At 46.5% G+C, this 27,448-nt stretch overlaps 1 protein-coding gene across 3 annotated transcripts in view; it reads left to right on the top strand.

Annotated features, from left to right (window-relative positions):
* Atp8a2 (ATPase phospholipid transporting 8A2) overlaps positions 1–27,448 on the top strand; it is a 504,296-nt gene that overhangs the window by 426,381 nt on the left and 50,467 nt on the right. For all 3 annotated transcript variants that reach the window (XM_055617218.1, XM_055617234.1, XM_055617226.1), the window contains one exon: positions 23,384–23,472. In XM_055617218.1, coding sequence (XP_055473193.1) covers positions 23,384–23,472 — 89 coding nt within the window. The remainder of the gene's footprint in view (positions 1–23,383; positions 23,473–27,448) is intronic.

Below are 27,448 nucleotides of genomic sequence, written 5' to 3'. Positions count from 1 at the left end.
ACCAGCTAGGCATAGTGGCACACACCCCACTGCTGGAAAGCTGGGCCCAGGATGATCACTGAGGCCCCATGGCTAGCCATGGAAACCGGCTTAATGAATCCCAAGGCCGGTGAGAGACACTGCCTCAAAAACAAGCAAGTGACATCTGAGGAATGACATGGAGCTGGCCTGGGTTCTCCACACTTGTGTGTTGTTGATTTTTAATATTTATTATTGATTTAACTTTTAGTTAAACAGTGGTTATTCCTAAACCAGCTGTATACCCAAATCACCACACAGAGACTAGGATTTATTTGATTAACCTAGAGCACAATGCTGGGCAATAGTTACTCCATCCTAAACCTCCAAGCCTGCATAGTTCCCTCCCATTCAGATTTCCCACATTATACTTGCTTTTAGGCCTGGTTCATCTCTCCTGGAGGTTCCAAGTCCTCTCCTGCCTATCTCTGCTCTCTGACTCCTCCCACTTGCTTCTTTCTCCTCCTCTCTGGACCAGCATTGTCCCGCCCTATTCTCTCCACTGCTAAGCATCGCCTCATTGTTTTGTTGAAATTACAGAGAACAAAAGGTGGCATGTTTACACCAACTTGAGAAAGGTGATGCTCAGGATAAGCATCACAATGCAATGTTGGATTGAAACCAGAGAGTAGGGGAGAGAAATCAGCATGTGAATTAACAAGGGTAAATTGTATACATCCCACAAGAACATCTTAGCAACACTTGTGCTCTGTATCCGCACAGCACTGCTGTGTCCACCCCTTCCCCCCGACCCCAGAAGGCTGGTCCTGCACTAGGACTGTTGTGCCGCCCCAGCCCACTGGGAAACAGCGGGCGAATGCATTCTCAGCATATGGGAGGCCCAGGTTTACTCCACAACACCAAGGGAAAATTTAAAGTCTGTACTGACCAGGCACCCCTGATCCAAAAAATCTGAAACTATTCACGGAAGTCTTGGTTTTTGGAGCATTTCTGAATTTAAATTTTGTGATTATGGATGTTCTAAAATATGAAATTCTGAAGTATGAAAAAATTTTAAATATTTCTTTCTGGACAAAGGATGCTGAATCCTGTATTTTATCTCTTTCTTCAAACAAGTTAATGGCATCCTCCTTTCGGTAGTGACTTCCGTGTTTGATTTCATCTTAAAAGATAAAATTAAGGGCTGGAGGAGATGGTTCAAAGGTGGTTGTGCAAGTGAAGTAAGGACTGGCATTCAGATCTCCATAACCACTGGGAAGGCACGGAGGCCTGTCTGAAATGTTAGCACTTGGAGGCTGAAACAGGGAATCTTCAAGGCAAGCTGGATCAGTGAGCTCAGGGCTCAGCAAGTGATCCTGCCTTGGTAGATAAAGTGGAGAACAACTAGAGAAGACTCCCAACTATTGCCAGCCTTTTGTCTTCTCATGTACATTCAAACACACGTACCAACTCAGAGGTGAGACGAGAAACACACATGTGCACAATGCACACACACACATGCCCCAAGTTTGACTTTGAGTAATCCTGAATAATTTTCAAATCCAAAGTAGCCTGAGAGCTGTCTACATTAGCATCCCATTCTGAACTTTATTTATTTATTTATTTATTTATTTTTGTCAGAATATCACATTTTCTTCAGTCCTGGGGCCACTGTTGAACTAACAGAGTTTGAAAAGGATGTGTTGTAGCGTTGAGAAAACGGGCACTGGAGATTTAAAAGTGTGAATATTCATAAGGTCTTATCTAAGCTGTTCACTGGTTATTAGCTCTTCACATTATGTTAAAGATATGTAAATCCTCAGAGGTCCATGGTATATCCAGGCCAAGTAAATCTGAACCTTTAGAAGAGAATTGGCACTTTGAATTTTCAGTAGATGTGCGCTCGCTCACTCTCCCAAGCAGCAGCACTTTCTTGGCTGGCTCCCTTCCTAGAGCTGGTGAGGGAGGAGCCTGAGTAGAACCGATCTCCCTTCATCTCCAAAGCAGGGCTGGCCTTTACGCTGTGTTTATACCATCTATCTTCTTTTGCTTCAAACATTTGACACTGATGGAGACAGCTTTGAAAGCGGAACACCCACACTTGATACCACTGCATTCATTTTTTTTCTTATGTTTTGGCTTTGGTTACAGCACTTTTAATATTCATGAGGTTTGAAAAAATAAACACCCCAGACTATTTCCTCTGGATGGAAATGTGATGGTTTCAAGCCCCAGAGAAAACAGTGGGTGAGTTCTGCAGCCCCAGATCTTGGTCAGTGAGAAAGTGGCTGTATGCTGGTAGGAGGGGTTTCTGGAAGCCTGTGAATGGGGGGGGGGGGGCTGCTGTAGGAGAGGAAAGAGGCTGGCAGTGTGCACATTTAAAGCTTCCCTTTGGAACAGTAGATAGAGGAGTCTAGGCTTCTTCAGAATTAGCTCCTTCCCATCATTGAAGAGCCTGGAAAAATCGTTTGCTAGCTTTTGCTGTATGACCCCAGCTGGGTGTTTTCCTCAGCTCTGTCTTCTTGGCGTTGGCACCGCACTGCCCCCCTCCCTCTCAAAGGTGACATCATCAATCCCGAACTATTCCAAGGAATATTATTTAAGTACATGTATGTGCACATCTGTGTGATTGTATGCCATAGGTGTGCTAGTGACTGGGGAAGTCAGAGGCATCAGATGTCCTGGAGCTGCAGTCATTGGCAGCTGTAAGAAGCCTGACCGGCTCGGCGCTGGACTCGGGTCCTCTGCAAGAAGATGCACATATTAACCACTAGGCCATTTCTCTTGCACAGAGTTGATCGGAGCCCCTTCACTGTGGTCTGCCCCTGGCAATTGCCTCTCTTCTGTGGCTGTCCCTCAGGCTGACCATCCCCCCTTTCCTCTCAGCCTGGCTCTCTTTTCAGAAGTGAACTACCTCCTCTGGCTGGTGGACAGCCAGCCTCACACACCTGCAGGTGCTTGCCTTTCTTTCCCAGATTCCTCTGTGTGATCCACCGTTCCTCAGAAACTATACAACCAGATCACACCAAAGGCTAGCAGTCTCTTCCCCATCTTACAGTCTGCACCCACATGGCCGACTCAAACAGCTTTGTATCTCGTAACTAAACACTGAGATAATTAACTTGTAGGAGGAGAGGCTTATTCTGGTTGACAGATTTCAAGGTTCCAGCCCATAATCAATTTTTGGTGGGGGGGCAGGGGGAAGAGGCACTATCCTGGTACTTCCTTATTCTGAAACAGAGCTGCTCACCTCATACAGGGAAGCGAAAACCAGACAAGAGGCCAGGATCCTGCCATCCTTTTCATAAGCATAGCCCCCAAGGTCATAAGGCCCTCCACTAGGCCCAGTTCCCTCAAGGTCCCACTATGTCTCAACAGCACCTTCCCACTCTAGGGACGAAACCTTTGGTGAACACTCACCAAAGGCTAAAACCCCTTTCAGATCTACCACTGTCTACTGAGGTCACTGTAATGATGGCTTGTGTCCCAGCCTTGCCCTTGTAGCCATCCGTGATAGTGTGAAAAGTCCACTGAGCACCAGAGAAACAGTTCATAGCTTCTAGCATGAGAATGGGACCAGGTATGGTGCCTTCTCTCACTCTCTTCCTTGATGGCAGGTATGGTGCAAACGACTTACAACAACTATCCAAGAAGAAGGGGAAAAAGCTGACAGTGAGTGCTGGGGTGCACCAGGACCAAAAGGACCCGGGTGCTTACAGAAACAATTACAGAATTCCAGAATTATTGGGGGAGAAAATTCTGTCGTTTTGTTTGGCCACACTGTTAGCAGAATTTCCATTATATGCAAATACAGTCTAAACAGATATTTCTGCTCCAATTCAGACCCATAGCAGAACAGATTAAGAACATTGCCTAATCCAAGAGCCCTCTCCATCTCCCTTTCTTCCTCTCTCCCTCTCTTCCCCTCTTTTACTCTCTCCCTCTCTCCCCTTCTCTTACTCTCTCCCCTATTTCCTCTCTTCCCTCTCTCCCTCTCTCTCGACCCCTCTATCCCTTTTACCCCCTCTCTCCTCCTTTCTCCATCTTTTTTCTCTTCTCTTCTACTCTCCTCCTCTCTCCCTTTCTCCCTCTTCTCTCTCTCCCTACCTCTCTACATCTATCTCAACCTCAACCTCAACATCCACTTTGACCTCTACCTCTCCACCACCACCACCACTGCCACTGGCTTTTTCTCTGCTTATTCAACCTTCTCTGATAGGAGTTTCCCAAACACCGGGGCCCATCTTTTCCATCTCTGTGCTCTGCTGCTCTACTGCATCCTTAGGCTCATTGAAAGAGTTGCCTAACTTGCTCCTGCCATAGTCATGTCTTCATATCTTCATGTCCCTTGCACTGGACTGAAGCATCTCCACTTGGCCTTTTCTCTCACCAATCATGAACATTCTTTTAGCCTTGGGGAAGCATCTCCTGACCTTCTCTGTCCTGTCTCAGCATCACTTGATGTCAGATCTCCCAGCTCTGGTCCACCTCCATCCCCTAGCCTCATCCAGTCTTTTCCTCATCTCCTGAGCAATTCACAGAGTTCTCCACGGTTCTCACTCTTCTCTATACTGTCCCCGACCTCAAACACCATGTCCATGTGATAATCACCCACTGGTTTCCCTTTTCATCTATCTCCAGCTTCTAGTCTAGGATCTCCAAGCCATCCTTGAGTCCTCCTCACTCTCTTCCTTCAAAGCCTGTACTCAGATGTGCCCAGCAAATTCCTCATCCTTTTCTTGCAACTTCTCTCTCAATGCAGTCCCCTCTGTGATAGCCCTTACTTCCTCTCCTGGGCAAGTACGATAATAACTCAGTTTTCTGATTTGGTCTATCCTGGTATATCAGCTTTTTGGTACTTCTATTTATTCCTTCTGTCCACTCTTCCCTGAAAAAAAAGAATTTTTCAGCTGTCAATTTGTCCTCATCGTCACTGTTTTCTCCTCCCACAAGCCACCACCATGACATTGCCGCTAACATGGTTCTCTGTTCCTAGTCTTACTCCTCTCTGTTGTTTCTACAGTGTATTCAATAAATTCTTTTAACAGTGTGAACCAAATCATACACCTCCCCATCATATACCTGTTCAAACCTGATTTACATTTATATTTATAATGAAAATCCTTTACATGGCATATAGCTGGACCCAGCCCTGTCACCTCAAGGGCTTCAGTCTGTCCACACTGATCATCTGGCTACTCACATTCCCAAATTTCCTCCCCACTCAGGATCTTTGCTCACACTGTTTCTCCAGACCCTCTCCTGATGGTTTCACACCATTGTGGGCGTTTTCTCAAATACTTTTCCTAGGAGAAGGCCTGAGCTTTGTCTTTATTCTTGATAATGACACCAAATATTTTCTTTCATTTTACCATTCACAACAAGAACATCAACCTCTTCGTCTGTTCCATGCTCCATTCCCCTTATCTCAAATCTTGAGGCGAGGGACCTTCCTCATTGTGTGCCCAGTGACCTCACAGAACTCAGGCTCAAAGGCACATTTTGAATGAATAAGAAGGGAAGCTCTGTGTTTCCCTCATTACTTATCATTATGCAATATCATTACACAGTCATTACTTACCACTTGATAAGTAATAAGTAACCATTTCTTACCAATGAAATCTGGGCCTCTAGGCTTGTTCAGTGGCCTCTAAAAGAGTCCAACTCCAGAGACCTCCCTCCTTTCTTCTGTCTGTCTGTGCTGAAGGAAGCCCATCCCAGTCCTTTGCGGTCACTGCCTTCCCTGTTAGTAGCCCGGCACCCTGGCTGGCTGTCTTCATTTTCTGCCTCTAGTATCAAAGCCCAACCTTTTCTTCATGGTCCCAATCCTGTCACCTATGACGCACATTAAATGTGTCCCCAGCAAGAAGCACACAGCACCTGGCCCTTCATCATCTCATGTTTGTCCAGCACCGTACAGCTATATAGAATGTTTGTGTGTCTTTTGAAAACTAGAATGTAAAATGCATTGCTTCTAGAGAAGCAAGTGTGTCTTACACACATGTACACACATGGGCATGTGCACACATACAAACACATACACACATACACTGGTCTTAGTATAGTCCCCACTTCGCCACAGCTGGGGACAGAGCCTTGTTTGGGACAGGCAGCTCAGCCAACAGTGCTCCTCATGATGGTGAGGCCAGGGGAGAAAACTGAACCAACTTTTTCACCATACTCAAGCATCACTGAAGTCAAACTGAAATCAGAGAAGAATCTTGAAGCCCATGGCCAACCCCCAAAGAAAGACACGCTTGGTAAGAAACTCAGAGTGGCATCGGGGCTGGAGTTGAGAGTGGGGAACTGTAATGAAATGGACCTGCAGGCCTAAGGCCCGCTGGGACTTGATTTCCCCCTAAGGTAGGAAAAAGTAGTGCTAGAGTGTGTTGGTTCAGGCAGCCTGAGATGGAACACCAGAGAATGTTCTGCAGAGGGATCCCCTGTGTCTGTTTTGTCACAGCTTTCCACAAGAAAGAGACCTTTTCATTGCCAGGACGATCGCTGTCCCCTCCCTGCAAAGGAAAACAAACAGAAAAATTTCCCTTCAGGTTGCCCCTGAGTATGGGTAAGTGAGAGATGAAGCCAGGATACTTGCACCTTGTGGTCCTTGGCATCAAAGGCTTCAGGTTTTCTTTCCACTAATTTTAATATACTTGTGAGCCTTGGGAGGCTTAATTAAAACTACAGGGGAGCCAAGGTAAGCGCATAAAGGAACTGTTTTGATGCTTTGGAAAACCCAAGCAAACAGAATCTGGATTATTCAATTAGGTGTGTGCATGGGATTTGTCTTGGGTGTTTTGATTGCTCAAAGCCTGCAGAGGAAGTCAACCATGAGTTTAGGGCCTGAAAGGAACCATAGTTAATACCCCCCAATTCACTTTCGGTCTTCTCGTGCAGGCTTCTAGGGCTTGGAGCCTGGCTGGAAGTTCTGCATGGTCTATTCATGCTCTCCTGCAGAGGGTCTGTTCAGCTCCTACCGGGATATTAGAAGGCCAGCATGGTGGCTTACTTCTCTGACTGGTTTGGCAGTCCTGTTCCTAGATTCTTTCCCTTCTTCTCACTGTGGTCTTCATTGTAATAAGACATGACATTGCCAAGGAGGAGAATAGTTAAAAGACGGACCACTCCTTGTCTGCCTGGCTTTCTGTGTGTCACCTAAGCTCTCTGTGCCTGGTTCTGGCAGCTGCAAAATGGAGCTCAGAGCTGAAGACATTCTAAGTTTGCTAGACAGTTCAGGTTTAAAAAAAAAAAATTCATTGCGTGCCTGACTTAGATGAGTTTTCCCTAAATGGCGACAGTGACCATTACTGTCACCCCTGTCACTTGCAGCCAGTGGGTCTGGGAGACAGAGATGGCAGGAGGAGCTGTGCAGTTTACTTTTCCAAAGACAGGGGTGATGTGGTTTCAAGGCCACCCACAAGCCTAGTTTAAGGCAGTCACTCAAACAACCCATGGTCAGTCGGGTGTGTCCCCAAACCTGGGCTATCCACAGGCAGCTTCCATGATGAGAACTCCTGCAGGAAGTGTTTAGCTACAGCAGCCGTTTAGTCATTGCACCCTGGGACTCCTGCTCCGGAGAAGGGATTCAGAATCAGGTCTGCAGGAGAACTGACTGCCAGCATCATGGCTGTATCTGCAGAGGGCAACACATCTGGCTAACTGGGAGCACGCCGTCAACCCATCATAAGTTTCCGGCTCGTTTTCAGCTCAAAACTGGCCCTGGGCAGGCATTGAACCTGATGCTGAGCTGCTGGAAGCCAGCAGAGGAAGCCCCCACGATGCCAGGCTGCGGATCTGAACAAAAGGACTTAGTGAAAGCACCTTAGTGCTCAACAGTGTGCTTAGACCCCGGCCACAGAGGCCACATGGAAGTTCTATACACATGAATAGCCTCCCTAGACAGAATCCCCCTCCATTGTCCCCAGTGCCTCCCTTAACAAGTGCTGGCATCAAAGGACACAGTGATGGTGAAAATGTGTACCTCCCGTTAGGCCATTGTGTGTGAGGAGCAAGTGTCCCACTCTGCAATAATGAGCAGTGGAGACTCAGATTAAAAGAGATCTTGCAGTGCTGAGTTCCAGGGCGGGCCTGCCAATCAAGTGCAGATGACAGTTTGAATAATCCTGAGTGCAGGTCCCTTTCTCCTTTGCTCATTGGCTGAGCACTCGGGGTTACTCGTACAGTTCATCTGCTACTGGGTCTATTTTTCAGCAAAGACTATACATGTGCTTGTCTCTATAGATCTTGTAACAGTGTGTTTACTTGTTTTGTTGTTGTTGTTGCTGCTGCTGCTGCTGTTGCTGTTGCTGTTGAGATAGGTTTCACTATATAAGCCAGAGGCTGGCCTTGAACTCGAAGATATCTTCCTGCCTCTGCCTCCAGAGTGCTGGGATTAAAACTGTGCACCACTGTGCCCAGCAGTCTCTATGTTTAACATCTTATTTATTTTAAATCTTTTCAAGTGCATGACCTTTGTCACATCTGCTGGCTGTTAGGCAAGCGTAGCTAGGGGAGGTAAAGGTAGCCATGGGAACACATACCAGTAGGGAGTCTCCAGTGCACCTGCAGTTGGGCCTAAGCTGACTTAGGATACTTCATCTTGAAAGTAGAAGATTTTATTTTATTTTTATTTTATTACAGGTATTATGAAATCCCGGGGCCCAGTCCTAAGAGCAGATTCTGTAAAGCTGTTGTAAACCCAGTGGTGGTGATAGTTCTCAGCTCTGGCCAGTGTTGTGACCATAGGAAGATAATTCTGACCTCTTCAAAGCAAACTGCCTCATCCATCAGTAGAGGACAACTGTTTTCATAGGGCCATCTGCATGCATTACAGGAGGGGAATGTAGATGACCAGCCTGACACATTTTCTTTATATTTGCCTACTTTCTGCTTCATGACTGTGCTGACTGTGGGTGTGTAAGGGCCTGACATGCATACCTGTGCCCAGGAAAGTCAGAAAAGGGTGTTGGAACTGGTGTTATGGGTGGTTACAAACCACCATGTGGGTGCTGGAACTCAAACTGGGTCCTTTGCAAGAGCAACAAGCATGCTTGACCTTTAAGTCATCTCTCCAGCCTCCATCATGTTTTCTCTGAGCAACAAATGGTAGCATTAGGACTGTTATCACCTTAAAGGAACTCAAGGGAAGAAGCAAGCATGCATTGCCCAAAGCTGCACAGGCGAGACTGAAGCTGAATCTTGCTTGCATAAGGTATTTTCTCAAAGATGGAGCAGAGTACTGTCAACTGAGAGAACAAGATGGCAATGAGAGGCTGAGGGTAGGTGAGGGGACAGGTACAGCCAGGATCTCAAGAAATTCAAATGGCTTGGCACAGCTAGAGTACAGGCTGTAGTGTTTGAGGCCCAGGAATGGGTCCCTGAGTGATCAGGGCTGTACTACAATAAATAGTCGAAATGACATTGTAGGGAGCTCAGTTTTGCTGTCTTTCTTAAGAATATACTAAAAACTCCAGCTCTTGTTTGTTAAGTACAAAGCACTGCACCCAACTACTTGTTTGTTATTGTCTGCTTAACAGCCACCATGTCAGGATTCTGTAGCCTCAGGGTACTGCTGGGCATGAGAGGATTAAATTGCTTAATCATTGGCCAGTGCCTGTCTGACAGACATATTGTCTCATCTGTTGTGTCATTGATAAATCTTGTTGCCTTATTTTTTTAAAATTTAATCTCCATTGTTATCACTTTCATCTGGAACAAAGTAAATAAACTCTCTGCTGATCTCTTTTCAGCATGTTCTCTTCCCCAGAATGCTGTTGGCTAGGAGAAGTAGAGAGGCGACTCTAGTCACCTTCCTGAGACTAAGAGTCACTGTTACCTGCAGCTGTGCATACTAGTCCCCTCAAATAAGGCAATCACCTTGTTATAAACTCATGCTCTGTTTTTAACTGGTGAGTGAATGATAGGCGTGAGTCCAAGTAAAGCGACATCAGACGCTGAGTGGAGGTTAAAGAAATGGGTCTCATGAAATTCCCCATGTCATCACAAAGAATAGCTCAAACCAAGTGTCAAATGTGCCATCCTCCACCAAAAGATTAGAAAAGTACGATGCCATCGTTCTAGACATCTGGAGTGTATGATGTCACCACATACCCAGTTCTAGAACTTGAATTACTATTAGCTCCAACCTACAAGATGCTATGGGCACATTTGCCCTGGAAGAATTCCGAGCAGGTGCCCCCTCTGTGTTACCATGCTTTAAACCTGAGCGGAGCTCATTTAGCTGAAAACAGGTCCTGCTGGTGCCCTGTGAGCACACTGGCTCATCTGACAGTCGGTCCTGGCCAAGCCCCATGTTGGCCAGCACTGAACACAGGACAGATGTTGGGGATTATTGGGGAGGATTTGGGGAGGCCTCGGGCCATAGCATCTGTGGAAGCAATTCATTACCGAGAAGCAGACAGGCCTCGCTGAAGCTTTCATAAGAAGTTTGAGGAAGCAAGCTTTGGTAGGCCCAAGACCATAGTCTCAAAACAAATGTTCCCTGGTGTTCTTTGGCTAAAGGACATTAGTAAGGCAGTGTTTTTGAGGCAGACTGAATGGAGAAGGGGGAAAATGCTCAGCCATACAAGTTACAAGGCAGCCCGGATCTATGAATGAACTGGCAGTACCTTGGCACCAAAGCCCTAAAGGAGCATCCTCTAGTTTCCATGGAGACTGTTAGGGAGAATCTGCAGAACACTCATCCCCAACTCGGGCTAAGCTGAGTCCGAGCTCCCTCAGTATGTTATTTCTTCCTTGATGTCCTGAGTTTCTCGATCTAATGACTCCACTCAAAGCATTGTCCACTCTACTAGCAGAGCTTTTGCAAGGCTCCAATGGTGAAGGTTAGAGCAGTGGTTCTCTGATCAATGGTCCACTTGCAGATTCAAGTGGTGCTCAGTAGGCAGCTGACCAAAGGCTTCATGTTTGCTAAGGTGTTTCCACGTAGCAACCCTGATTTTATTTTTCTGAGACAGTCCCATGTAGCCCAGGTTGCCCTTGAATATGTGATATAGCCAAGGCTGACCTTGAACCCCTGATCATTTTGCCTCTACCTCATAAGTACTGTGCACCACCATACCTGGAGCTTTTTCGCATTTATGTTTACTTTTTAAAATTTTTAAACATTTCTTTACTTATTTGGGTATTGCTGTGTTAGGAATGGAGCCCGGGGCCTTGCTTCCAAGAGAGGCAAGTGTTCTGTTGCTGTATTCACCCCCAGCAGCACCCTGTAGAGTTAGTGAACCCAGACATCATACTTCTCATAGCAACCCAAATAGATTGGTAACTATATTTCAGTATGACTGTAACTTTGAAACCTGGATTGCTTGCCAAGTATTTAAATAAAGATTCTTGGAGAAATAAATTTCAGAAAGCATCTTCCGATTTCTCCCCCAGTGGCTTTCATTGCTGATTTATTTACAGTACTCCGAAGTCTTAGTAAAAAGCACAGCAGTGCGGTGCGTGCCCAGCTGGGCTGCTTGGGGTCAACATGATGTCAAGGTTGTTTTCTACAAGTGTAGTTGGTCTGTCTTTTTCTAGAGTAAATGTGGCCATGTTTCTGCTAAGGAGAAATTACATTGCTAATGAGGAGAACAATATAACTGACAATAGATCATTAAGACACTTTAAATGAAAAAAAAAAAAAGTCAACATGAAAGTATTTGGTATTAGGTGGCCTTGTGAGTAAAGTAAATAATAGTATGAGAAGAAACAAAAAGCATTTTGCAATCAATACCCCGTAACTTCAAATCTCAATCACGTGAGCTCACTGGAGCCACTTGTTTTCCACATGTGGCACAGTGACATTTCCAAGAGCCGGTCCCTGAGAGGACCAGATGGAAGAGGATGCCATGGCCTTGCACTCTCCCACAGTCATCAGGTCTCAGGTTGCCGAGGGTGGCCACTAACTTGCCATTTAGTGGAGGATGGCCTTGAACTGCTGATCCTCCACCTCTCCAGTCCTGGGATTAGAGGCAAATCCATGCTTTGTCCAGCTAAATCTTTAATTTACAATTTTAAATATTTACAGTTTAAATTAATATAAAATTCCCTTAATATACAACTCAACTAACTTGGGGGAGAATCTCAAATACAATAGGAGAGGCTCATTCATTCGACCCACTGGGCGTTTTGTCTTGTTTTTATAAACAGCATTTCTAAGCTCTTTGGTTCTGGTTTTGAAAACTGCATGAAAATGCTAATTGTATTTTGTTTCTCATTCTCTGAAAACATCAAGTTTCCAAAATTAGTGGAGAAAGGGGGGACAGTTTTATAAAAGCCTAAGGAATACTTCAACAGGAGAGCAAAGCCATAAAAGGGTCTAGAGGTTTATGAACAGCATATGATGGCAAGTGTGATTTACATATTAACTCAGCCCTAAGATGGGAAATGCCATAACCAGCAGGCTCTCCACAGAAGGGTCACTGCACTGGACTCGTGTTTGACTGTATCTGAAAATTCTGAAAAGAGGGAAGATATATGGAAAAGATAAATTGAAATAGACTGGAGAGGGAAATGGAGCAAATGTGTTTCCATTAGGCAATGATGAGAAAAAGTGGGTCTGTTTCACGTAAATTTTCAAGAGTGACCTGGTGAAGAAAGTCAAAAGTACATTAATTAAATTTACAGAGCCAGAAAAGGTGAAGTCCCAGGAGGTTAGATGTAAAATATACAGATGGGCTGAGAGAGATGAGAGGAAGTGAGCGAACTTTCCGAACACGATAGTCCACTTGGAAGCAGGCAAACTCATACAGTGGGGAATACCAGCCCGGAGACAGAGCGCTGCCTCAGAGAAAAGCCAATAACATGTTGAGTCTGAAAACCTGTGCAGACCAAAGCCAGGAAATTGTAAAGTTATGGATCCCGCAGTAACTATAAATTAGCTCCTTTGCATATGTGTAGTATTTCACGTTACTGTCTGGCGTGAACTTTCACACCTAAACATACATGTGTATACGTTTGGCTGGAGTCACAGTTGTAATGGGATCGAAGGTGTGAACAGGAATAGGTTGCCTGCTGCAGTGCTGGGAACCTTGGAGTCTTGCTGCTCTGTGTGTTGCGGCGGGAGCCGCGAGCCAACCGGAGTCGGGTCACAGTGTTCAGCGCAGGAGCAAGAAGGGGTACGCATTTCCTGAAACTGCAGAGACGTCCACACGTGTCAGGCTGGAAGGAAGGATGTCTGTAACCCACCCCAGAGGCCCCACTGGATCTAGAGGCCTCCTCGCTCCCATGTTTGTGTTTTCCTTTTCTTTGCAAGCCTCTGCTGGTATACTCCACCTTACCTAACACCATCTCATTACTGGCAACTCTGTTTCCTTTTGAAAGCATCCGACCCATAGATCTGATTGTTGGATTTTCTGTCCTTTGCTACTGACCTTCAATCAACTTTTGATGGCCTATATCCCAGCGTATCTCTCTTCAGACCCAGTGATGAAGCAGCTCAAACTCTTCTTCTGAACCATCATTTGGACCAGCTCTCCTCCACTTTGCGGGCCTCCCCTCCACAAAACACTGATTTTTCACTCTCCTTGCTGACTGTTGCTATGTCCCTGGAGATGCTCCTATGTTGGGCCATTCATCTACTTGCAAGTCTGCATGATCCTTGGACCTCCTCAGTGCCTGTGACGTTCCCTCTCCTCAGCGCCCTCCCCAGCCCTGGGAAGGCCCCTCCTCTATAACCCAGTCCCCTCCAGGATCTTAAAGCTTATTCCTGGCCCCCAGTGACCTTTGGCCTGTGTTGCCTGAGCCTTTTGTTCCCCTCCATCTTCCCTTTTCTCCCTGTCATCAGCCAGTCTCTCAGCTTCACAGTCCATGCACTGACTCTGACCACTCTCTTCACCACCCCCGTCACGAAGAGATTGTTCTTGCCCTTGCATTTTGGTGTCCTACAACCTGCCCCCTCCCACATCACAGGCGTGGACTTCGAGCACCCACTGGAAGTCTTTGGAATAGGTCCCTCTCTTGCACAAGAGCAAATGGGTTCATTTCTCATCCTCACTGTTACGCTCGGCAGTTTCAGCATGTTCAGCTTCTCTGAAAATTCCACATCTGCAGACCTCCTGACTTCCTTCTAACAGACGGTTTCTGAGCTTCACAGCCTCTGTTCTACTTCCCCCATGCCTAGCCCATGCTCCCAAACCCCAACACCTTCCTGTTAGCCCTAACTCCAGCTCATGCCCAGCTGCTGAAGAGGCTTCCTGCCCTCACTTGGATGCCTCTTGTAGCTGGTACCACCAGTTCATATCCCTGCTCATAGTGGACCCCATCCAGAGTTCTCTTCTCCACAGTCACGTGACTCTGCCCTAGCAGAGCCCTGTTCCCTGTCAGTGTCAGGGACAATGTCAATTGTCAATGCGTCAATTCCCTGTCAATGCGTTAGGACAAGCATTATTCCTCAGGTTCCCATGAGCCCTGGCAGTACCACCTGCTCAGCTGGACTTGTCTGTGGCCAAGAGCCAGCTTGTGAGCTCAGCATCTTAAGGTCTTGGGTGTGTCCTCAGTGGGAGAGCACTTCTCCAGGCTGCACCAAACCCTGGGTTCTACCTGAACCTGAATTCCAACCTTGGTGCCACAGCAAAAACAGAACAAAGCAAACTGACAAAGACCATCGCTCATGCTGAACCTCAGCACCACTAAGCCAGCCACCAGGGTCCGAGAATGGAATTTACCCAAACTGTGACAAATTGCACACAAAAGGACAAGAACTACCCAATAACTAGATTGTGGATTGAAATATGATGGTGCCATCTGTGAAAATGTGTCTGAAGCTGACGAGAACAGTAGCCTCACTTGCCCATGTTGGCCCCCACCCCCAGTGTCCTCACTCCCTTGAAGACAGAATGGCTCTCCTTAGTCCATTGCTACTGTGACCACATACTGACTCTGTATGTATAAACCTAGGAAAATACAACATACAATGTTATTTTGCCGAGATTTGAAATTTTACACATATAGAGAGATTGTGCTATAAATACCCTTCTGGGTCGTGTGTGTGTGTGTACACGTGTGGTGTGTGTGTGTTGAAAAGCCACACATCAAGCTTCCTCTTCGTGTGTTCCCTGAATCTGCAGAAAGGGCCACATAAAAGCTGCTGTGATATACTACTTACTATACTGAGAGGAGCAAGAATTTGGCCTTTAGGGCATTTGAGATGGGCCTCCATGCCTGAGTGGCTGGTTTAGTCTCCGCTATAATTGTGACTGAACAATCAAAACTATTGACCCGAGGCACGTTCTTCTCGTTCAATTACTGTCCTTTTATAAAAATGGTGTTTTGGTACTTCTGAACACCCACTGGGGATGGTTTGAAAAGTAAAATGTCATTTTCTTCATAGTCATCAGTTTCAGTGGGAAGCCGTGAAAGCCAGTCACTCGCCACAGCATGCCCGGCCAGCAGCCCTGTGCAGGAGCCAGCGGCTCTGCTGTTCAGAATAAAGGACACATAGCTGCCTGCTCAGTGAGCCTGTCAAAGCAGCCTCCAGAAACTCCTGCTCCGACAGCCACCATCTTAAGAGGCTATGTTCCAGGGACAACAGGCCAGCTCAGAAACATGGTTAAAGAATGAATGTGTGTCTGTAATATGGGGCTGGGATTTCTGGAGAGTGGGAGCCAGGTTGTACATGTTTAAAAGTTTGCAGTTCATTAAAGTGGGAGCTGTGAAAACGCCAGCAGATGGTAGAGAGCCCCCTGGTCAGCGCAGAGCAGACAGTGCAGCCATCTGTGGGGCTCTGGAGTCAACTGCGGAACAGGCCCCACTCTCAAATCCTACTGCATTCACATCCTGACCCAGCCCTGTGACCTTGGACAAGCCACTCAACTGCTGAGCCTTGGTTGCTTCATCTGTGAAACAGGAGCAATTAATGTCTCTCTTGTGTGAGGTTTCTGGGGGACTTATACGTAAGATAGGCGGGAGAAGCCAGGAAAGGGGTTTGATGGAGGAACAGAGGCTGAAGCCAAGACCCACCTCGCAGGTGTACCCAGGCCAGTGATCTCACTGGTGGAAACAGAGGAGTAGCAGGAAGTGAGGGTTGGCTTTAGACTATATACAGGCCCATTATTTATGATATCCCTATTGGGAGTTTAGAGTTTGCACAGAATGTGCTAGCAAGTGCTAAGCACCCAATAAAGTGGGTATTGACAAATAACTACTACAATGTGCACCAGATTCTACCAGATGTGCGCAGAAGCCTGTGATGAGGCCACAAGGAAGGTACTTCCGTCTCTCCTGGGTAGCAAGAGGGTGGCACATCATGAGCACCCAAATACTGCTCTCAGGAGGGAAGGCTGGCTGTCACTGTGAAATGTACTTGCACAACAGGCTAAATGAACTTGAAAAGCAGGAAACAGGCTAGAGAGGCGGCTGGAGGATAAAGGCACTTGCCACCAAGACTGACAACCTGATTTTGATCCTCAGAACACACAGTATAAGGAGAGAACTGACCTCCCCCCCAAAGGGTCCTAAGACCTCCATGTGTGCATTATACACATACATGCCACACACATAAATAAATAAATTTAAATTAAAAAGCAGGAAATCCTTGTTTAGGTTCTTAGTCTAGTCCTCAGAACAGTAGAGAATTTCCAGTCTTCATCCATAATCATAAATTCTTTATCAACACTCTTCTTCCAGAGAAAACTTTTCATTAAAAGAAAAGGAAGGAAAAAAGAAAGGAAGGAAGAAGAAAGGAAGAGAGAGAGAGAGAAAGAAGAAAGAAGAAAAAAAGAAAGAAGAAAGAAAGAAAGAAGAAAGAGAAAGAAAGAAAGAAAGAAAAAGAAAGAAAGGAAAGAAAGAAAGAAAGAAAGAAAGAAAGAAAGAAAGAAAGAAAGAAAGAAAGAAAGAAAGAAAGAAAAGAAAGAAAGAAAGAAAAGAAAGGCAGGCTTTGGCTTAGAAGAAGGAGGAGGGACAGAGGGAGAGAATGAACTACACAGAAGGAATCCCAAGGGGTCTGCCGGCTGCTGCTAAATTTCAGTTGCAGTTGTCAGGGCTTAAGAAAACACTGGAGAAAATGTCTCATCGAGGGGTCCCTGGATTGTTCTGCTCTGGGCAGGCAGCTGAGGGGTGGATGACAGCCAGCTGGCAGGGGCTCAGACACCAGGTACCTGAGCCAGCCACTGAGCTCATTTGCTCCAGAGAAGTCATTTTTACAGGCAGAGCTGTCTCAAGATTAGCACGCTGCAGTGCGCAGACACTTGGGAGGGGAGGAGCACTGCAGAATTGGAGGAAACAAGAAGTAGGTGCTTATTTTCCATGGTCTAGCCCCAGGGCTTCTTGGGTTCTGGGGAAACGGAATGCATGGAAGTGAAAACACGGCTAAGTGAATGCCAGGTACTTTGGCCCTGTGAGGTAGGCACTGTGCTCTCTTGGTGTGAGGGAGAGGAGCTATGTCACCAAGAAGCTGACTGACTAGGGTCAGTGGTATTTCTGCGGCTCAGAGTCATGGTTCCACTCCCAAGTGCTGCTGAACCGGAGGCCTGGTTCCTACCTCCACCTCACTCCTGAGCACCACCACGGCCTCACAGCACCTCCCTCTCACTGCTAGTGAGAGCCCAGTGGCTTTGTGTCTGAAGGGACGTCTCCTCTTGCACATCCTACTCATAAAGCATAGCTCTGAGATAATAAATAAAAACCAGAGCAAGAAATACCGCCAGACAGAAAGAGAGGAACAACCTTGATTCATAGCATCCACCAAGAATAGCCCAGTCTGAGGAAGACCCTGGAATAGGAAATGGATTTCAGACCCTTCCACACTCAGGCGAGCACACATGTCTCCTGTTTATCGCCACCATGAGTCTACTATGCCACCTAAGGTTGGATCTCTTTTCAAATGCTGACATTCATTCCTGGCTCTGAGTCCTACTTACCTTGAACTTGTCAGAGGGATGGATGTGGCAGGCAAAGGGCACACGCCTGGGAGGGCAATCACTGCTCTCAAAACACTGATTCTTAAGCCCCTAGTGTTAGGCAAAATGGTCATTGCCATACAAAATGTATATTTTATATATCCCAAACCTGTAGTTGAGGCTGAATGATAGGGGCTTTTCAGAAGGATAACATATCTCATACTTAGGGGGGTTGTGCATATTAATGTGCCATAAATTACGTGGGTCCCACTGCTGTCTTTATTCATTCCAACGAGAAGAACAGAGGCTGGGAGGTGGTCCTTCCCAGCATCATTCCCACCATGCTGCACATCACAGCTCATCTTCAATATGTGGTCACCCAGGACTGCAGGCAGGAGCAGAATCTGTCACCGTCGGCAGCGACCGCTATCTGTCTGTGGCTTGGCTCCTGTCTGTCAGGAAGTCTGGTCACCTCCAGCTCTGAAATCTGTGGAATCCCTGTTCTCCACCCCATACACTCATAACTTTAGCTGGGGCTCTGGAACGCTTCGCACCCAGCATGTCCTTCTTCCTGTGCTTGGAATCTAAGAGATACTGTCTGTAGCCTTCCTGATGCCCAGCCATGGCAGGGCGGGAGGGTGCATTTTTATGAGCAATTCTACCCCATCTTCTCACCCTTTTCTTTTTGGCTAACAGCCTCCATCAAGGGGCTGCGCCTGAGTGTGTGCTTGGCCGTGTTTTCAGAGATAAGTAGTGTCTGGCATGGCACAGCGAGAAGTTTGCCTTAGTCGATGAAAAGCAGGCTGCCGGTGGACAGCAGCAGCACACGAGTGCAGAGTAGCGCACATGCACAGTGCTGAGCCTTGAGTATGGACCGCTCCGAGGTTTCTGCTACGTCGCAGTTAGTGTTAACCCTGCTCCCTGTGGCAGGGAGCAGTTCACTGGCGCTGTATGTAGTGTCGGAACTCTACATACAGGTAGGTAGGTAGCATGCGGCTCCACGGAGCCACACCCCTGGGAGCCGCAACGGCTGACATCACACACCACAGCAGATCAGGATCTTCTGAATCCCGCTCATTCTCAGACTTGATTCCGGAATTGCTCTGAGAGCATCTTGACCACCGCTAGGATGTTGAAACCAAAGCTGTGTGGTTCTAGCCAGCAGGATAAAGAGATCAGTGAGGCCTGATAGCCTGCTGGCATGGTGCAGTTCATGTTTACTGGCTCATTTAAACCTCGCGTAACCACTCCTCTGCCAGATAGGACATTTTTGTCGTTTTTCAGAGAAAGAAAGTGGGACAGAATGGTCAAGTCAGAAAAAAATGGCAGGGCTGAGGTTGGTGGCAGTTTGTCCCTGCCTAGTGTGGCTTGAATGTTCATGGCACACGGCAAAATCAGCTGTGGAAGTGCTCACTTTCACGCATGGGGCCACGAGCAGATAAATCCAGCTAGTGTAGTCATGAAGTGGGTCCCTCTGGTAGCTTGTGACTGCCTAAGAGGGACAGCCCAGAAAGTCTCTAGAACTTGTTCTCTGTGCATACATGTAATAGAAGCGATACACACGTGAAGGGAGGGGTGTTATCTACCAGCCAGGTGTCTGCTAAGAGCCCTCAGCGCAGAGACCTCTGGCCTTAAGATCTACAAAGAGATGAATAGCCATTGCTTCACCGCACGGCCTTTGGTGTTTGTGACAGTAGCTATGTAATCCCAGCTCCTCTCAGGAAAACTCTCAGGCTTTCTGTCTTCCCCCAGAAGCACAAGTCGATCTCTCCGGCCCTTTCAGATGCTCTTCTTTGGAGGTACATCCACCCAATGCTTGATTAGATAACCTCAGTTTCCTTGCCTCTGTGGGAGGAGAGGTGGGTGGGTCACCGCTGGGGAGTGACATATGACTTGTGCCTCTCTGTGTTACTGAGGTGTCCCAGCTTCCAGAGCATGGAAGAAATGAAAGTAGCACCGTCTCTTCCAGCTCTGGGCTCTGCTGGGGAGGAGCGCAGCTTCAGCTAGGCCAACCCCAGCCCCGTCCCTGGACATTCCAGAAGCGACTGGTCATGAACAAGCTGTGGAGGTCTTAAGCTTACCTTTCTCCTCAGGGCTCCGAGGTCTGACAGCCATGAGGATATAGAATGTCTGCCCTCTCTTCATTAGTGCTTGTTTTCATCTGAGATTTCAAAAGACCAGAAGTTTGGGCTGTCTCCAGGCCTCGCTCCAGTTTTCTGTTAGCAACCTAGAAATGAGGCTTGTTGGACTTACCTGTGACTGTAAATCGACACCATGTCCTGCACATGTGCAGTCCCCAGCAAGGCTCTGGAAGCCACGGGTGCACCCCTGCCCAAGGAGTCACAGCTTGGTGAGGTTGGCGGACAGGGGAGATGGAGGTGACAGGAGCTTGTTTTGATGCATCATTCCTGAAGGCAGGAGCAGAGACTCCAGGTTTTAAGCTGGACAACACACTTTTAACCTCGCCCTGTTGCCACCTGAGAACGAGAGCCATCCGTGTCAGCGGCAGCTGTTTCCCTGCCTTAATTCCTCCTGCCACACCCTGTGCCAGGCAGTGTGAGAACTACCCTGCCTCTCCACATCCAAACACATTCAGTCCTTGGTATTTGTGTAGGCTGATTCCAACCACGATCCAACCCACCGTGGATGGGAAATATCTTGGTGGGATAAAAGGGACCTTACCGAGTCTGCAAGATTTATTCTCTTCTCAGTATGCCTGAGATACAGCCTGGCGCCCGTTCCCGAGGTGCTGACTCTGTGTGAAGGGTCACAGTCACTGAAAGAGGACGTAAAGTGTGTGATGACATGTGTAGGACCTGCGCAGAACTGCACTGTTGCATGTGACAAACTTGAGCGTCTGTAGGCTTGGGCATCTCAGGCATCCCCAAGGATATCAAGGGCTATGAAAGAAGTTACTGGAAACCAAACAAATATAAATAATACATGAATTTAGTTAAATCAACCATCCTTTCTTTAAAATAAGATCCCAAAGAGAAAAATGGAAAACTCACATCACCGCTTGAAAGGGGGAAAAACAGTTTAGAGTTTGCAGGATTTAAGAGTTGATCTAGTAAGAAAATTGCTGTCCACAGCACAGCGTCTCTTCCTTAGTTCCAAACAGAAGCACCCTGTGGTGTGTGTTGGAGGGGAAGAGGATATTGTTTGCTTCAGGGTTTTTTTTTTTTTTTTTCTGCAGCCTTTGTTTGTGTCTGTGTTTCCCTGCTTGCTTATTTTCTGGTTTTCTGAGACAGTCTTAGGCTGTATTCCAGCCTGGAATCCATGTGCAGCCCATGCTGGCCTAGAAGTCAAAGCAGGCCTCAGCCTCCCAAGTGTTGGGACTGACAGTGGACGTGAGCCACTCCACCCACTCAGAAAAGATCAGCTTTCCTCCCTTCTGGGGCTTCTTTATCCTCAGGGGTGGTGGCTGCAGTGAGAGTAGTCCAATCTGGGCATGATGTCACTGTTCCAGGAAGCCACTAGATTGACAAAATCTCAGTCACCACAAGGAAGAGGAGCACCTGGCGTGCTCACACAAGGCTGTGTTTGCACAGCCATCAGCAGCCTCCTGGACCTTCTGTGGGGTGAATCACGGGCTTCCCGGGTGACAGAGCATTCCCATTCCTAGGTGTTTACCTGAAAGGAATGGAAACACGTCCATAAAACAAGACTGTGCAAAGACCTGCACAGCAGCCTTATTCTCAACAGCAGGCCCAAACTGGAAACAACCCAGATGTCCATCAGCAGGAGAGTGAGTAAACAAAATTCAGTATGCCCACATAATGATTCCTGGAGAGAGGGATAGAGACAGAGACAGAGGAGAGACAGAGACAAAGAGAGACACAGGAGATGGAGAGAAACAGAGAATGTGTGTGTTACAGGTCCATGCTGCAACATGGTTCATTCTCAAAAATCTCATGTTGAGTGAAGAAAGCCTGATCAAACAAATTCATACTCTGCTGTGTCATTCATTTAGAAAAAGTTCTAGAATCAGCACGACCACGATAATGCCAGAAATCAGGACAGCCATGTTTTGTGGAACAGAAGTTGGCTGGAAAGGATAGACACAGGGGGGCCTCTGGAGTAATAGAAATATCTTTTATGTTGGTGTGGGCAGCTGTTAACCCATACATAGACAGTATCCAAAACTTTATGGAGTTTAACTTTCATGATTTTAGTGTATTTAAGTTCTAAGGCCTAGAAAGAAGCTCAGACTGAGTTGATCCTAGGATGCCAGGCTGGACCCAGGTTCACCCACGGGACTGGAGCTGCTCTGGGATCCCCCTGATGCCACCCCTGCAGTCCCTGTGAGGTAGTGAGATGATCGTCTCAACCCCTGTGCTCTCCTTCCCCTATGGCCCTTCCCCCACCACGCACTAAGTACTAGCAAAACATGTCCATGGATGAAAGAAAAGCCAGGGCGCAGAAGGACCCGGTCTTTCTTTAACTCTGCTTGTTCGGGATGTGAGACTGCCTTGCCAGTTGCCAGTCAACAACGTGCTTCTGACCTTTGCTTACTCAGAACCAAACTGTATGGAGCCTGGGCTGTCCAGTCCCCATTTCTGTTCAGTGCAGTCCCAAGTGTCTCACCTTTCTGCCAGTTAGTTTCATTTCTCTGCAGCCTCTGTGTTTCACTAACCAAAACTGTCCTGGGCTTAGGCTGCTGGGAGCAGGGAAATCCACCGAAAGCTGTGCTCTGTGTCTTCTGTTCCCTTCCTGTCATCTCCCTGTGTCCCTCTCTGCCTGTCTTTTGGCTTGTGGTGTTTGGGATTGGTTTGTTGTATTGCTGCTGCTGCTGTTGTTAGTTGGGGGAGGGGATATTGACATTCCAGGCAACCAGGCTGGCCCTTGAACTGATTCTTTTACCTCCATCAGTAGCTCACTCTGCCTTCTTTCCCTTGTCTTCTCAAGTCCAGCAATAGGGGGGAGGGGGAAACACCTGTAATTCCTACCTGGACAGGAGACTACAGGTTAAGGCAGTAGGATCAGGATCAGGACCTGGGTTACAGATCGAGACCTGTCCAAAAAAGAAAAGAAAAATGGTAAAAACAAACAAAAAAATATGTTAATCCTAACCAAGAAACCCTCCCATAACTGCCAAGCATGTCCAGGACAGACTCCACGTAATTTCAACTCCCTGAAGCCAGCCAGGGTCTCTGACACGGACATCTTCCCACTTCCAAATGGGAAGAACCACTGACTTGTGCCAGTGAGCCATGGGCTGCCTAGCCCATGAAGAGTCCTAAAGGAAAGTGGGTCACTGCGAAATGAGTGAAGGGAACCTGGGAAAACAGTTTATTCCACAGAAGGATGGTTCTAACACTTCTCTCGGGGGCGGGGGTGGGGTTAAGACAACACTCTGTTCAGGAGGGAGCTTGAAGTGCCAAAGCAGGGACCACACCACAAATTAAACTGGAAGAATGGAGGTGAGAGCCAGTGAAGACCAGACAGGAGCCCGTCTAGCTCTTTCTGGCCTCTTCTTGATTGGCTTAATACCTTCCATTGTGTCCATGTGGCAGGATGTTCTATGCGGATTAAATCACATCCACTGTTTGAAGGAATACTGTGACTTCTGTTTCTTGCAGGCAACCATGGTCCTGAGCTCTTCATACTTCTGGTTGGGATTGTTCCTGGTTCCAACGGCATGTTTGATCGAAGATGTGATGTGGAGAGCGTAAGTGAAAAATAAAGTCCTACCTTCAGGCCTTGCCCCTCTGTCTCAAAAATAAGGACGATGGCAATTCAGAAGGAACAGGACTCCTGACACTTACCAAAGAGAGTTTTTTTTTGTTTTTGTTTTTGTTTTAAATTTAAGCTTGTGCTTCATTTTGATAGAAGATGCATTTGAAAAGAAAAAGGAATACTGGGCAGCAGTCACATGACAGTTGATGGGGGCATTGCCTTCTGTGTGATTACAATCCCATTACAAACACAGATGCATTTCATCATGTTTAAGAAGCAGGACCGGAGACTCATTTCACATCTTAAAGCTGAAAGCTGGTGCCAAGCAATCACAAATAGCTCCTGGCTCAAAACCCCATGTATAGAGGAAAATCATATGCATGTAAGTCACTTCCATGACAAAGAAGGACGCATCACTCTTCCAACTGACTCCCAGTAGGAATCCTGCCAATCAAATTCTTCTCCAGAGTTAGTTTACAAGTCTGTAAGAAAATCGAATCACAAATATAAAATTATAATGCAGATTAAATTGGAATTAATTCAAACTCACTTTCTGCACCTAATGTTTTTAAATTATATCATTCCTAAAATATAAAGGAAGCAGTGATGTCCTAAGGGAATAGAACCTTTAATTTTATTCAGAAGCAGATGAGAGATGGCTCCAATGCCCATGGTATTGGTTTAGGTTCAGATGTGGCCAACTTCACTGAAAACTGAGACTTCCAGCTTGTACAAACCACAATTATTTCAGAGCCCTGAGGTAGTGAAGTGAGATTTTTTTAACCCAAGCCTTCCAGGAAAAGACATCATTTTTATCTCCTCATTGTTGCCAAACTCGGCAGGAAATATTCTTGCCTGGCAGGGATATCTTTTGAAAAAGTCTTCATTTGGGCATAATCTTGACAACTGACGGTGCTGACGCAGAGAGAGAGGAGCAGTAATTTTCCTGGAATGAGTATTTTGTTTTTGTTTTTCTTCTGCTGAGTTTATTCAAACTACTACTAAAATTCAAATGACTTGAACTTCTTAAATGCTTTGACTAATCACTGCTTTTGTTTTGTTTGCTACAACTATGTTCTTTAAATGGCATAATTGGAACCTTTGGGATGACTATCACCAGGGAAGTTATTTCCTTAACCTAATGGACGTGCTGTGAGGAAACATCTATGCTTTGGAGCGGTAAACCCAATTTTGGCGCAATGTGTTTATTCCCTAGTTGAGTTTGTGCAGCTCTACAAATCAGTTAGTTTTAGGGACAAGCTTCTTGCCTTGGCTGGGTCTGATGGGAAGCAGTGATGGACTCACAAATTCATCCCCAACTATCTTAATTCAGCTATCTTAAATTAATGTCATGGAAGCAGAGTTTAATTGAGGTTCCTTCTGCCAAGTGGGTCTTCAGCAAAAGCATCTTTGTTGCATTTCAAAGAGCACGTTTATAGATTGCAAGGGCTCTGCCTCCTTCTGTGTTTTCAGAACCCCTTCCAATGCATTTCAAGTACAAATTCCCTGTCACCATGAAGCAAATGATCTCCTCCCTCCAACAAGACTTGTCTCGGTCCTGTTTTGTAGGACCTAGGCTATAAAATTAGCACCATTAAGGATGATAAATTAGACGATACTGCTTCCAGCGCCAGCATATGGAAAGAATAAAAGTCACCTCCTCTCCAAGGAGCTTGGCAGCTGGGTTCCAGCCTGGACCGGAGCCCCACAGAGAGGTTTGAGGAGCCAGCAGGGCAGGCTCTCCTTGTCTGTTGTATTGTTGAGGCCCTGGAAGCTGCTGCCGGCTGCCTGGCAGGGGTGGCAAGCACAGTGTCCTATCGCCTCACAGAACCAGGAGGGGCCCTACTGACTTACGTAACCATTTCCCTGAACGCATCTTGCTCTTGAATTATCGAGAGGAGCTGGAAGAACAGTGTGTTAAAGTAGCTGATGTTTTGGGTTACCCAGCGTACATGCTCATTTGCAATGTCCACCTGATGCCTAGACCTCTCCCATCCCCATCACGAAGAACAGGATTTTATCAATATACGTGAGCATTGTCCCACGGGCCCACCAGCATGAGGTCCATACTCTATGCAGTACTATACTAGAAATATTTGCCAAGGCAAGTAAATTGGCTGGCTCCTCCCAAAGAGAGGAAGCATGTGGCGGGCGGTGGTGGACTGATTGCCCCTGGCAGAGCCACAGTAGTCACCTGTGATTTCTGTGTCTGAACTGCAGTTATGTAAGCTTTTAGAACATGTCCTCCACACTCCCACCTCCCAACCTTGCTCTGCATCAGTGGTTCTCAATCTGTGGGTGGGTGGATGGTGACCCCTTTGTGGGCCACATAGCAGATATCCTGCATATCAGATGTTTACATTATGATATATAACAGTGGCAAAATGACAGTTATGAAGTAGCAACGAAATTATTTTATGGTTGGGGGGGGGGGTCACCACAGCAGGAGGAACTGTATTAAAGGGTCACCACAGCATTAGGAAGGTTGAGGACCACTGTGTCTACATCTACCCATCTTCCTTCTGTGGTTCTAGGAATCAAACACAATCACTGTACTAGCAAATATTCTCCCACTGAGCTATACTGCAGCCCTGTTTGTTTTTTGGTATTTTGCTTTTGTTTTGTTTGGGCTAGGATCTTTCTGTATAGCCCAGGCTGGCATTGAGATTGAGATTCTCCTGCCTCGGTTTCACGAATGCTGGTGCTGCAGGCGCTGACACCCCAGGGCTAGTTGCCTTGTCTTAAAATTTTTATCACAGAGAAGGCCTGGCTTTGCAGTGGACATCTGTGACAGTGAGTGACTCTTTTAGGCATCTCTGGCTTCCTTTGTCCCATGCTTCACTTTCACTCCTGGCCCCAGGCTGCTAATAGTAAAAAGGGAGAACCTGAATGAGGTAATTCACTTTCCTCACAAAGTTTGTCAGCCTTCTGGATGAAGATCCATTTTTGGCCTATCTTAAGTCAGATTTGGAACAACATAAAAAGCCTGCCTCCATTATTCCTCAAAAGTTTATGAGGGCTCAAATGACCCTATTGTTTATTAACATAATTGATTATATGTGATCTCTGGCTAATGAGAAGTCTTGTTAGAGGCATGGATGTAATTTTCCCAGAACTATTTTAATATCTGTTAACCATACACTCTTCCAAAATGTTCACCTGTGACAGTGCACTTAAGTAAGATGCCAGGTGTGGCTCGGCATCCAAGAGAAATTGGTTACCGTTACTCTCTATAAATAAGACAAAGCTCAAGGCCACCGCGCACGGAGGAACATGCTTCCTTTTATCAAATTGCTCTCCTGTCCTTTAGCAGGCCCTCACACGGTACACTCCCCAATTCCAGACTTCATTTTCTTATAATCCCAGATAGGTAATTAAATGGCAATCAAAGCAATCTCTGTGTACAAATGGGCTTTTTTAAAAAAAAAAAAAAAAAAAAACATTCTAACCAAACCAATTTCTCTTGAAACACATTGTGTTTTCATTTTCACCCACACCTAGAATTTGATTTCAGTTAACATGCTGACCTTGTATATGCAAAAATGGGAGCTCAGAAAATATGTTTAGAAGCAAAAAGATGAAACCTTAAAGATATTAACCATGCGATGTCCTTTTAAAGTGCCTAAGGGGACATGAAAGCAGAGATCAGGGGGAGGTGGACTAGAGTAGGAGGTGGGCATGATTTAAAATAATATTCATATGGATGTGTTAAAATCTCACAGTGAAACCCATTGCTTTGTATAACTAATGCTCATTTTTTAAATGACAAAAGTTTCTTAAAGCCTAGAGCTACCCTTGCCTGTATCTGAAAGCTCAGAGTGACTCATCTGTCACCAGGTACCCCCATGCTCTTCCTTCTGTAGTCACCTAGTCTCTTGAATGGACTGAGATGAAAGAAGTTGGGCCATGGGGAAAAGACACAGATAATCTGAGTTCAGAGCTGTGAGCCAAACCCCGGCCCTCAGTGA

The sequence above is a fragment of the Psammomys obesus genome, unplaced genomic scaffold, assembly GCF_907164565.1.
Source record: "Psammomys obesus unplaced genomic scaffold, mPsaObe1.curated_primary_1811, whole genome shotgun sequence".
In the NCBI taxonomy this organism is placed as follows: domain Eukaryota; kingdom Metazoa; phylum Chordata; class Mammalia; order Rodentia; family Muridae; genus Psammomys; species Psammomys obesus.
Note: the sequence above shows the minus strand (reverse complement) of the source record. Positions and strands in the feature narration are given on the sequence as shown.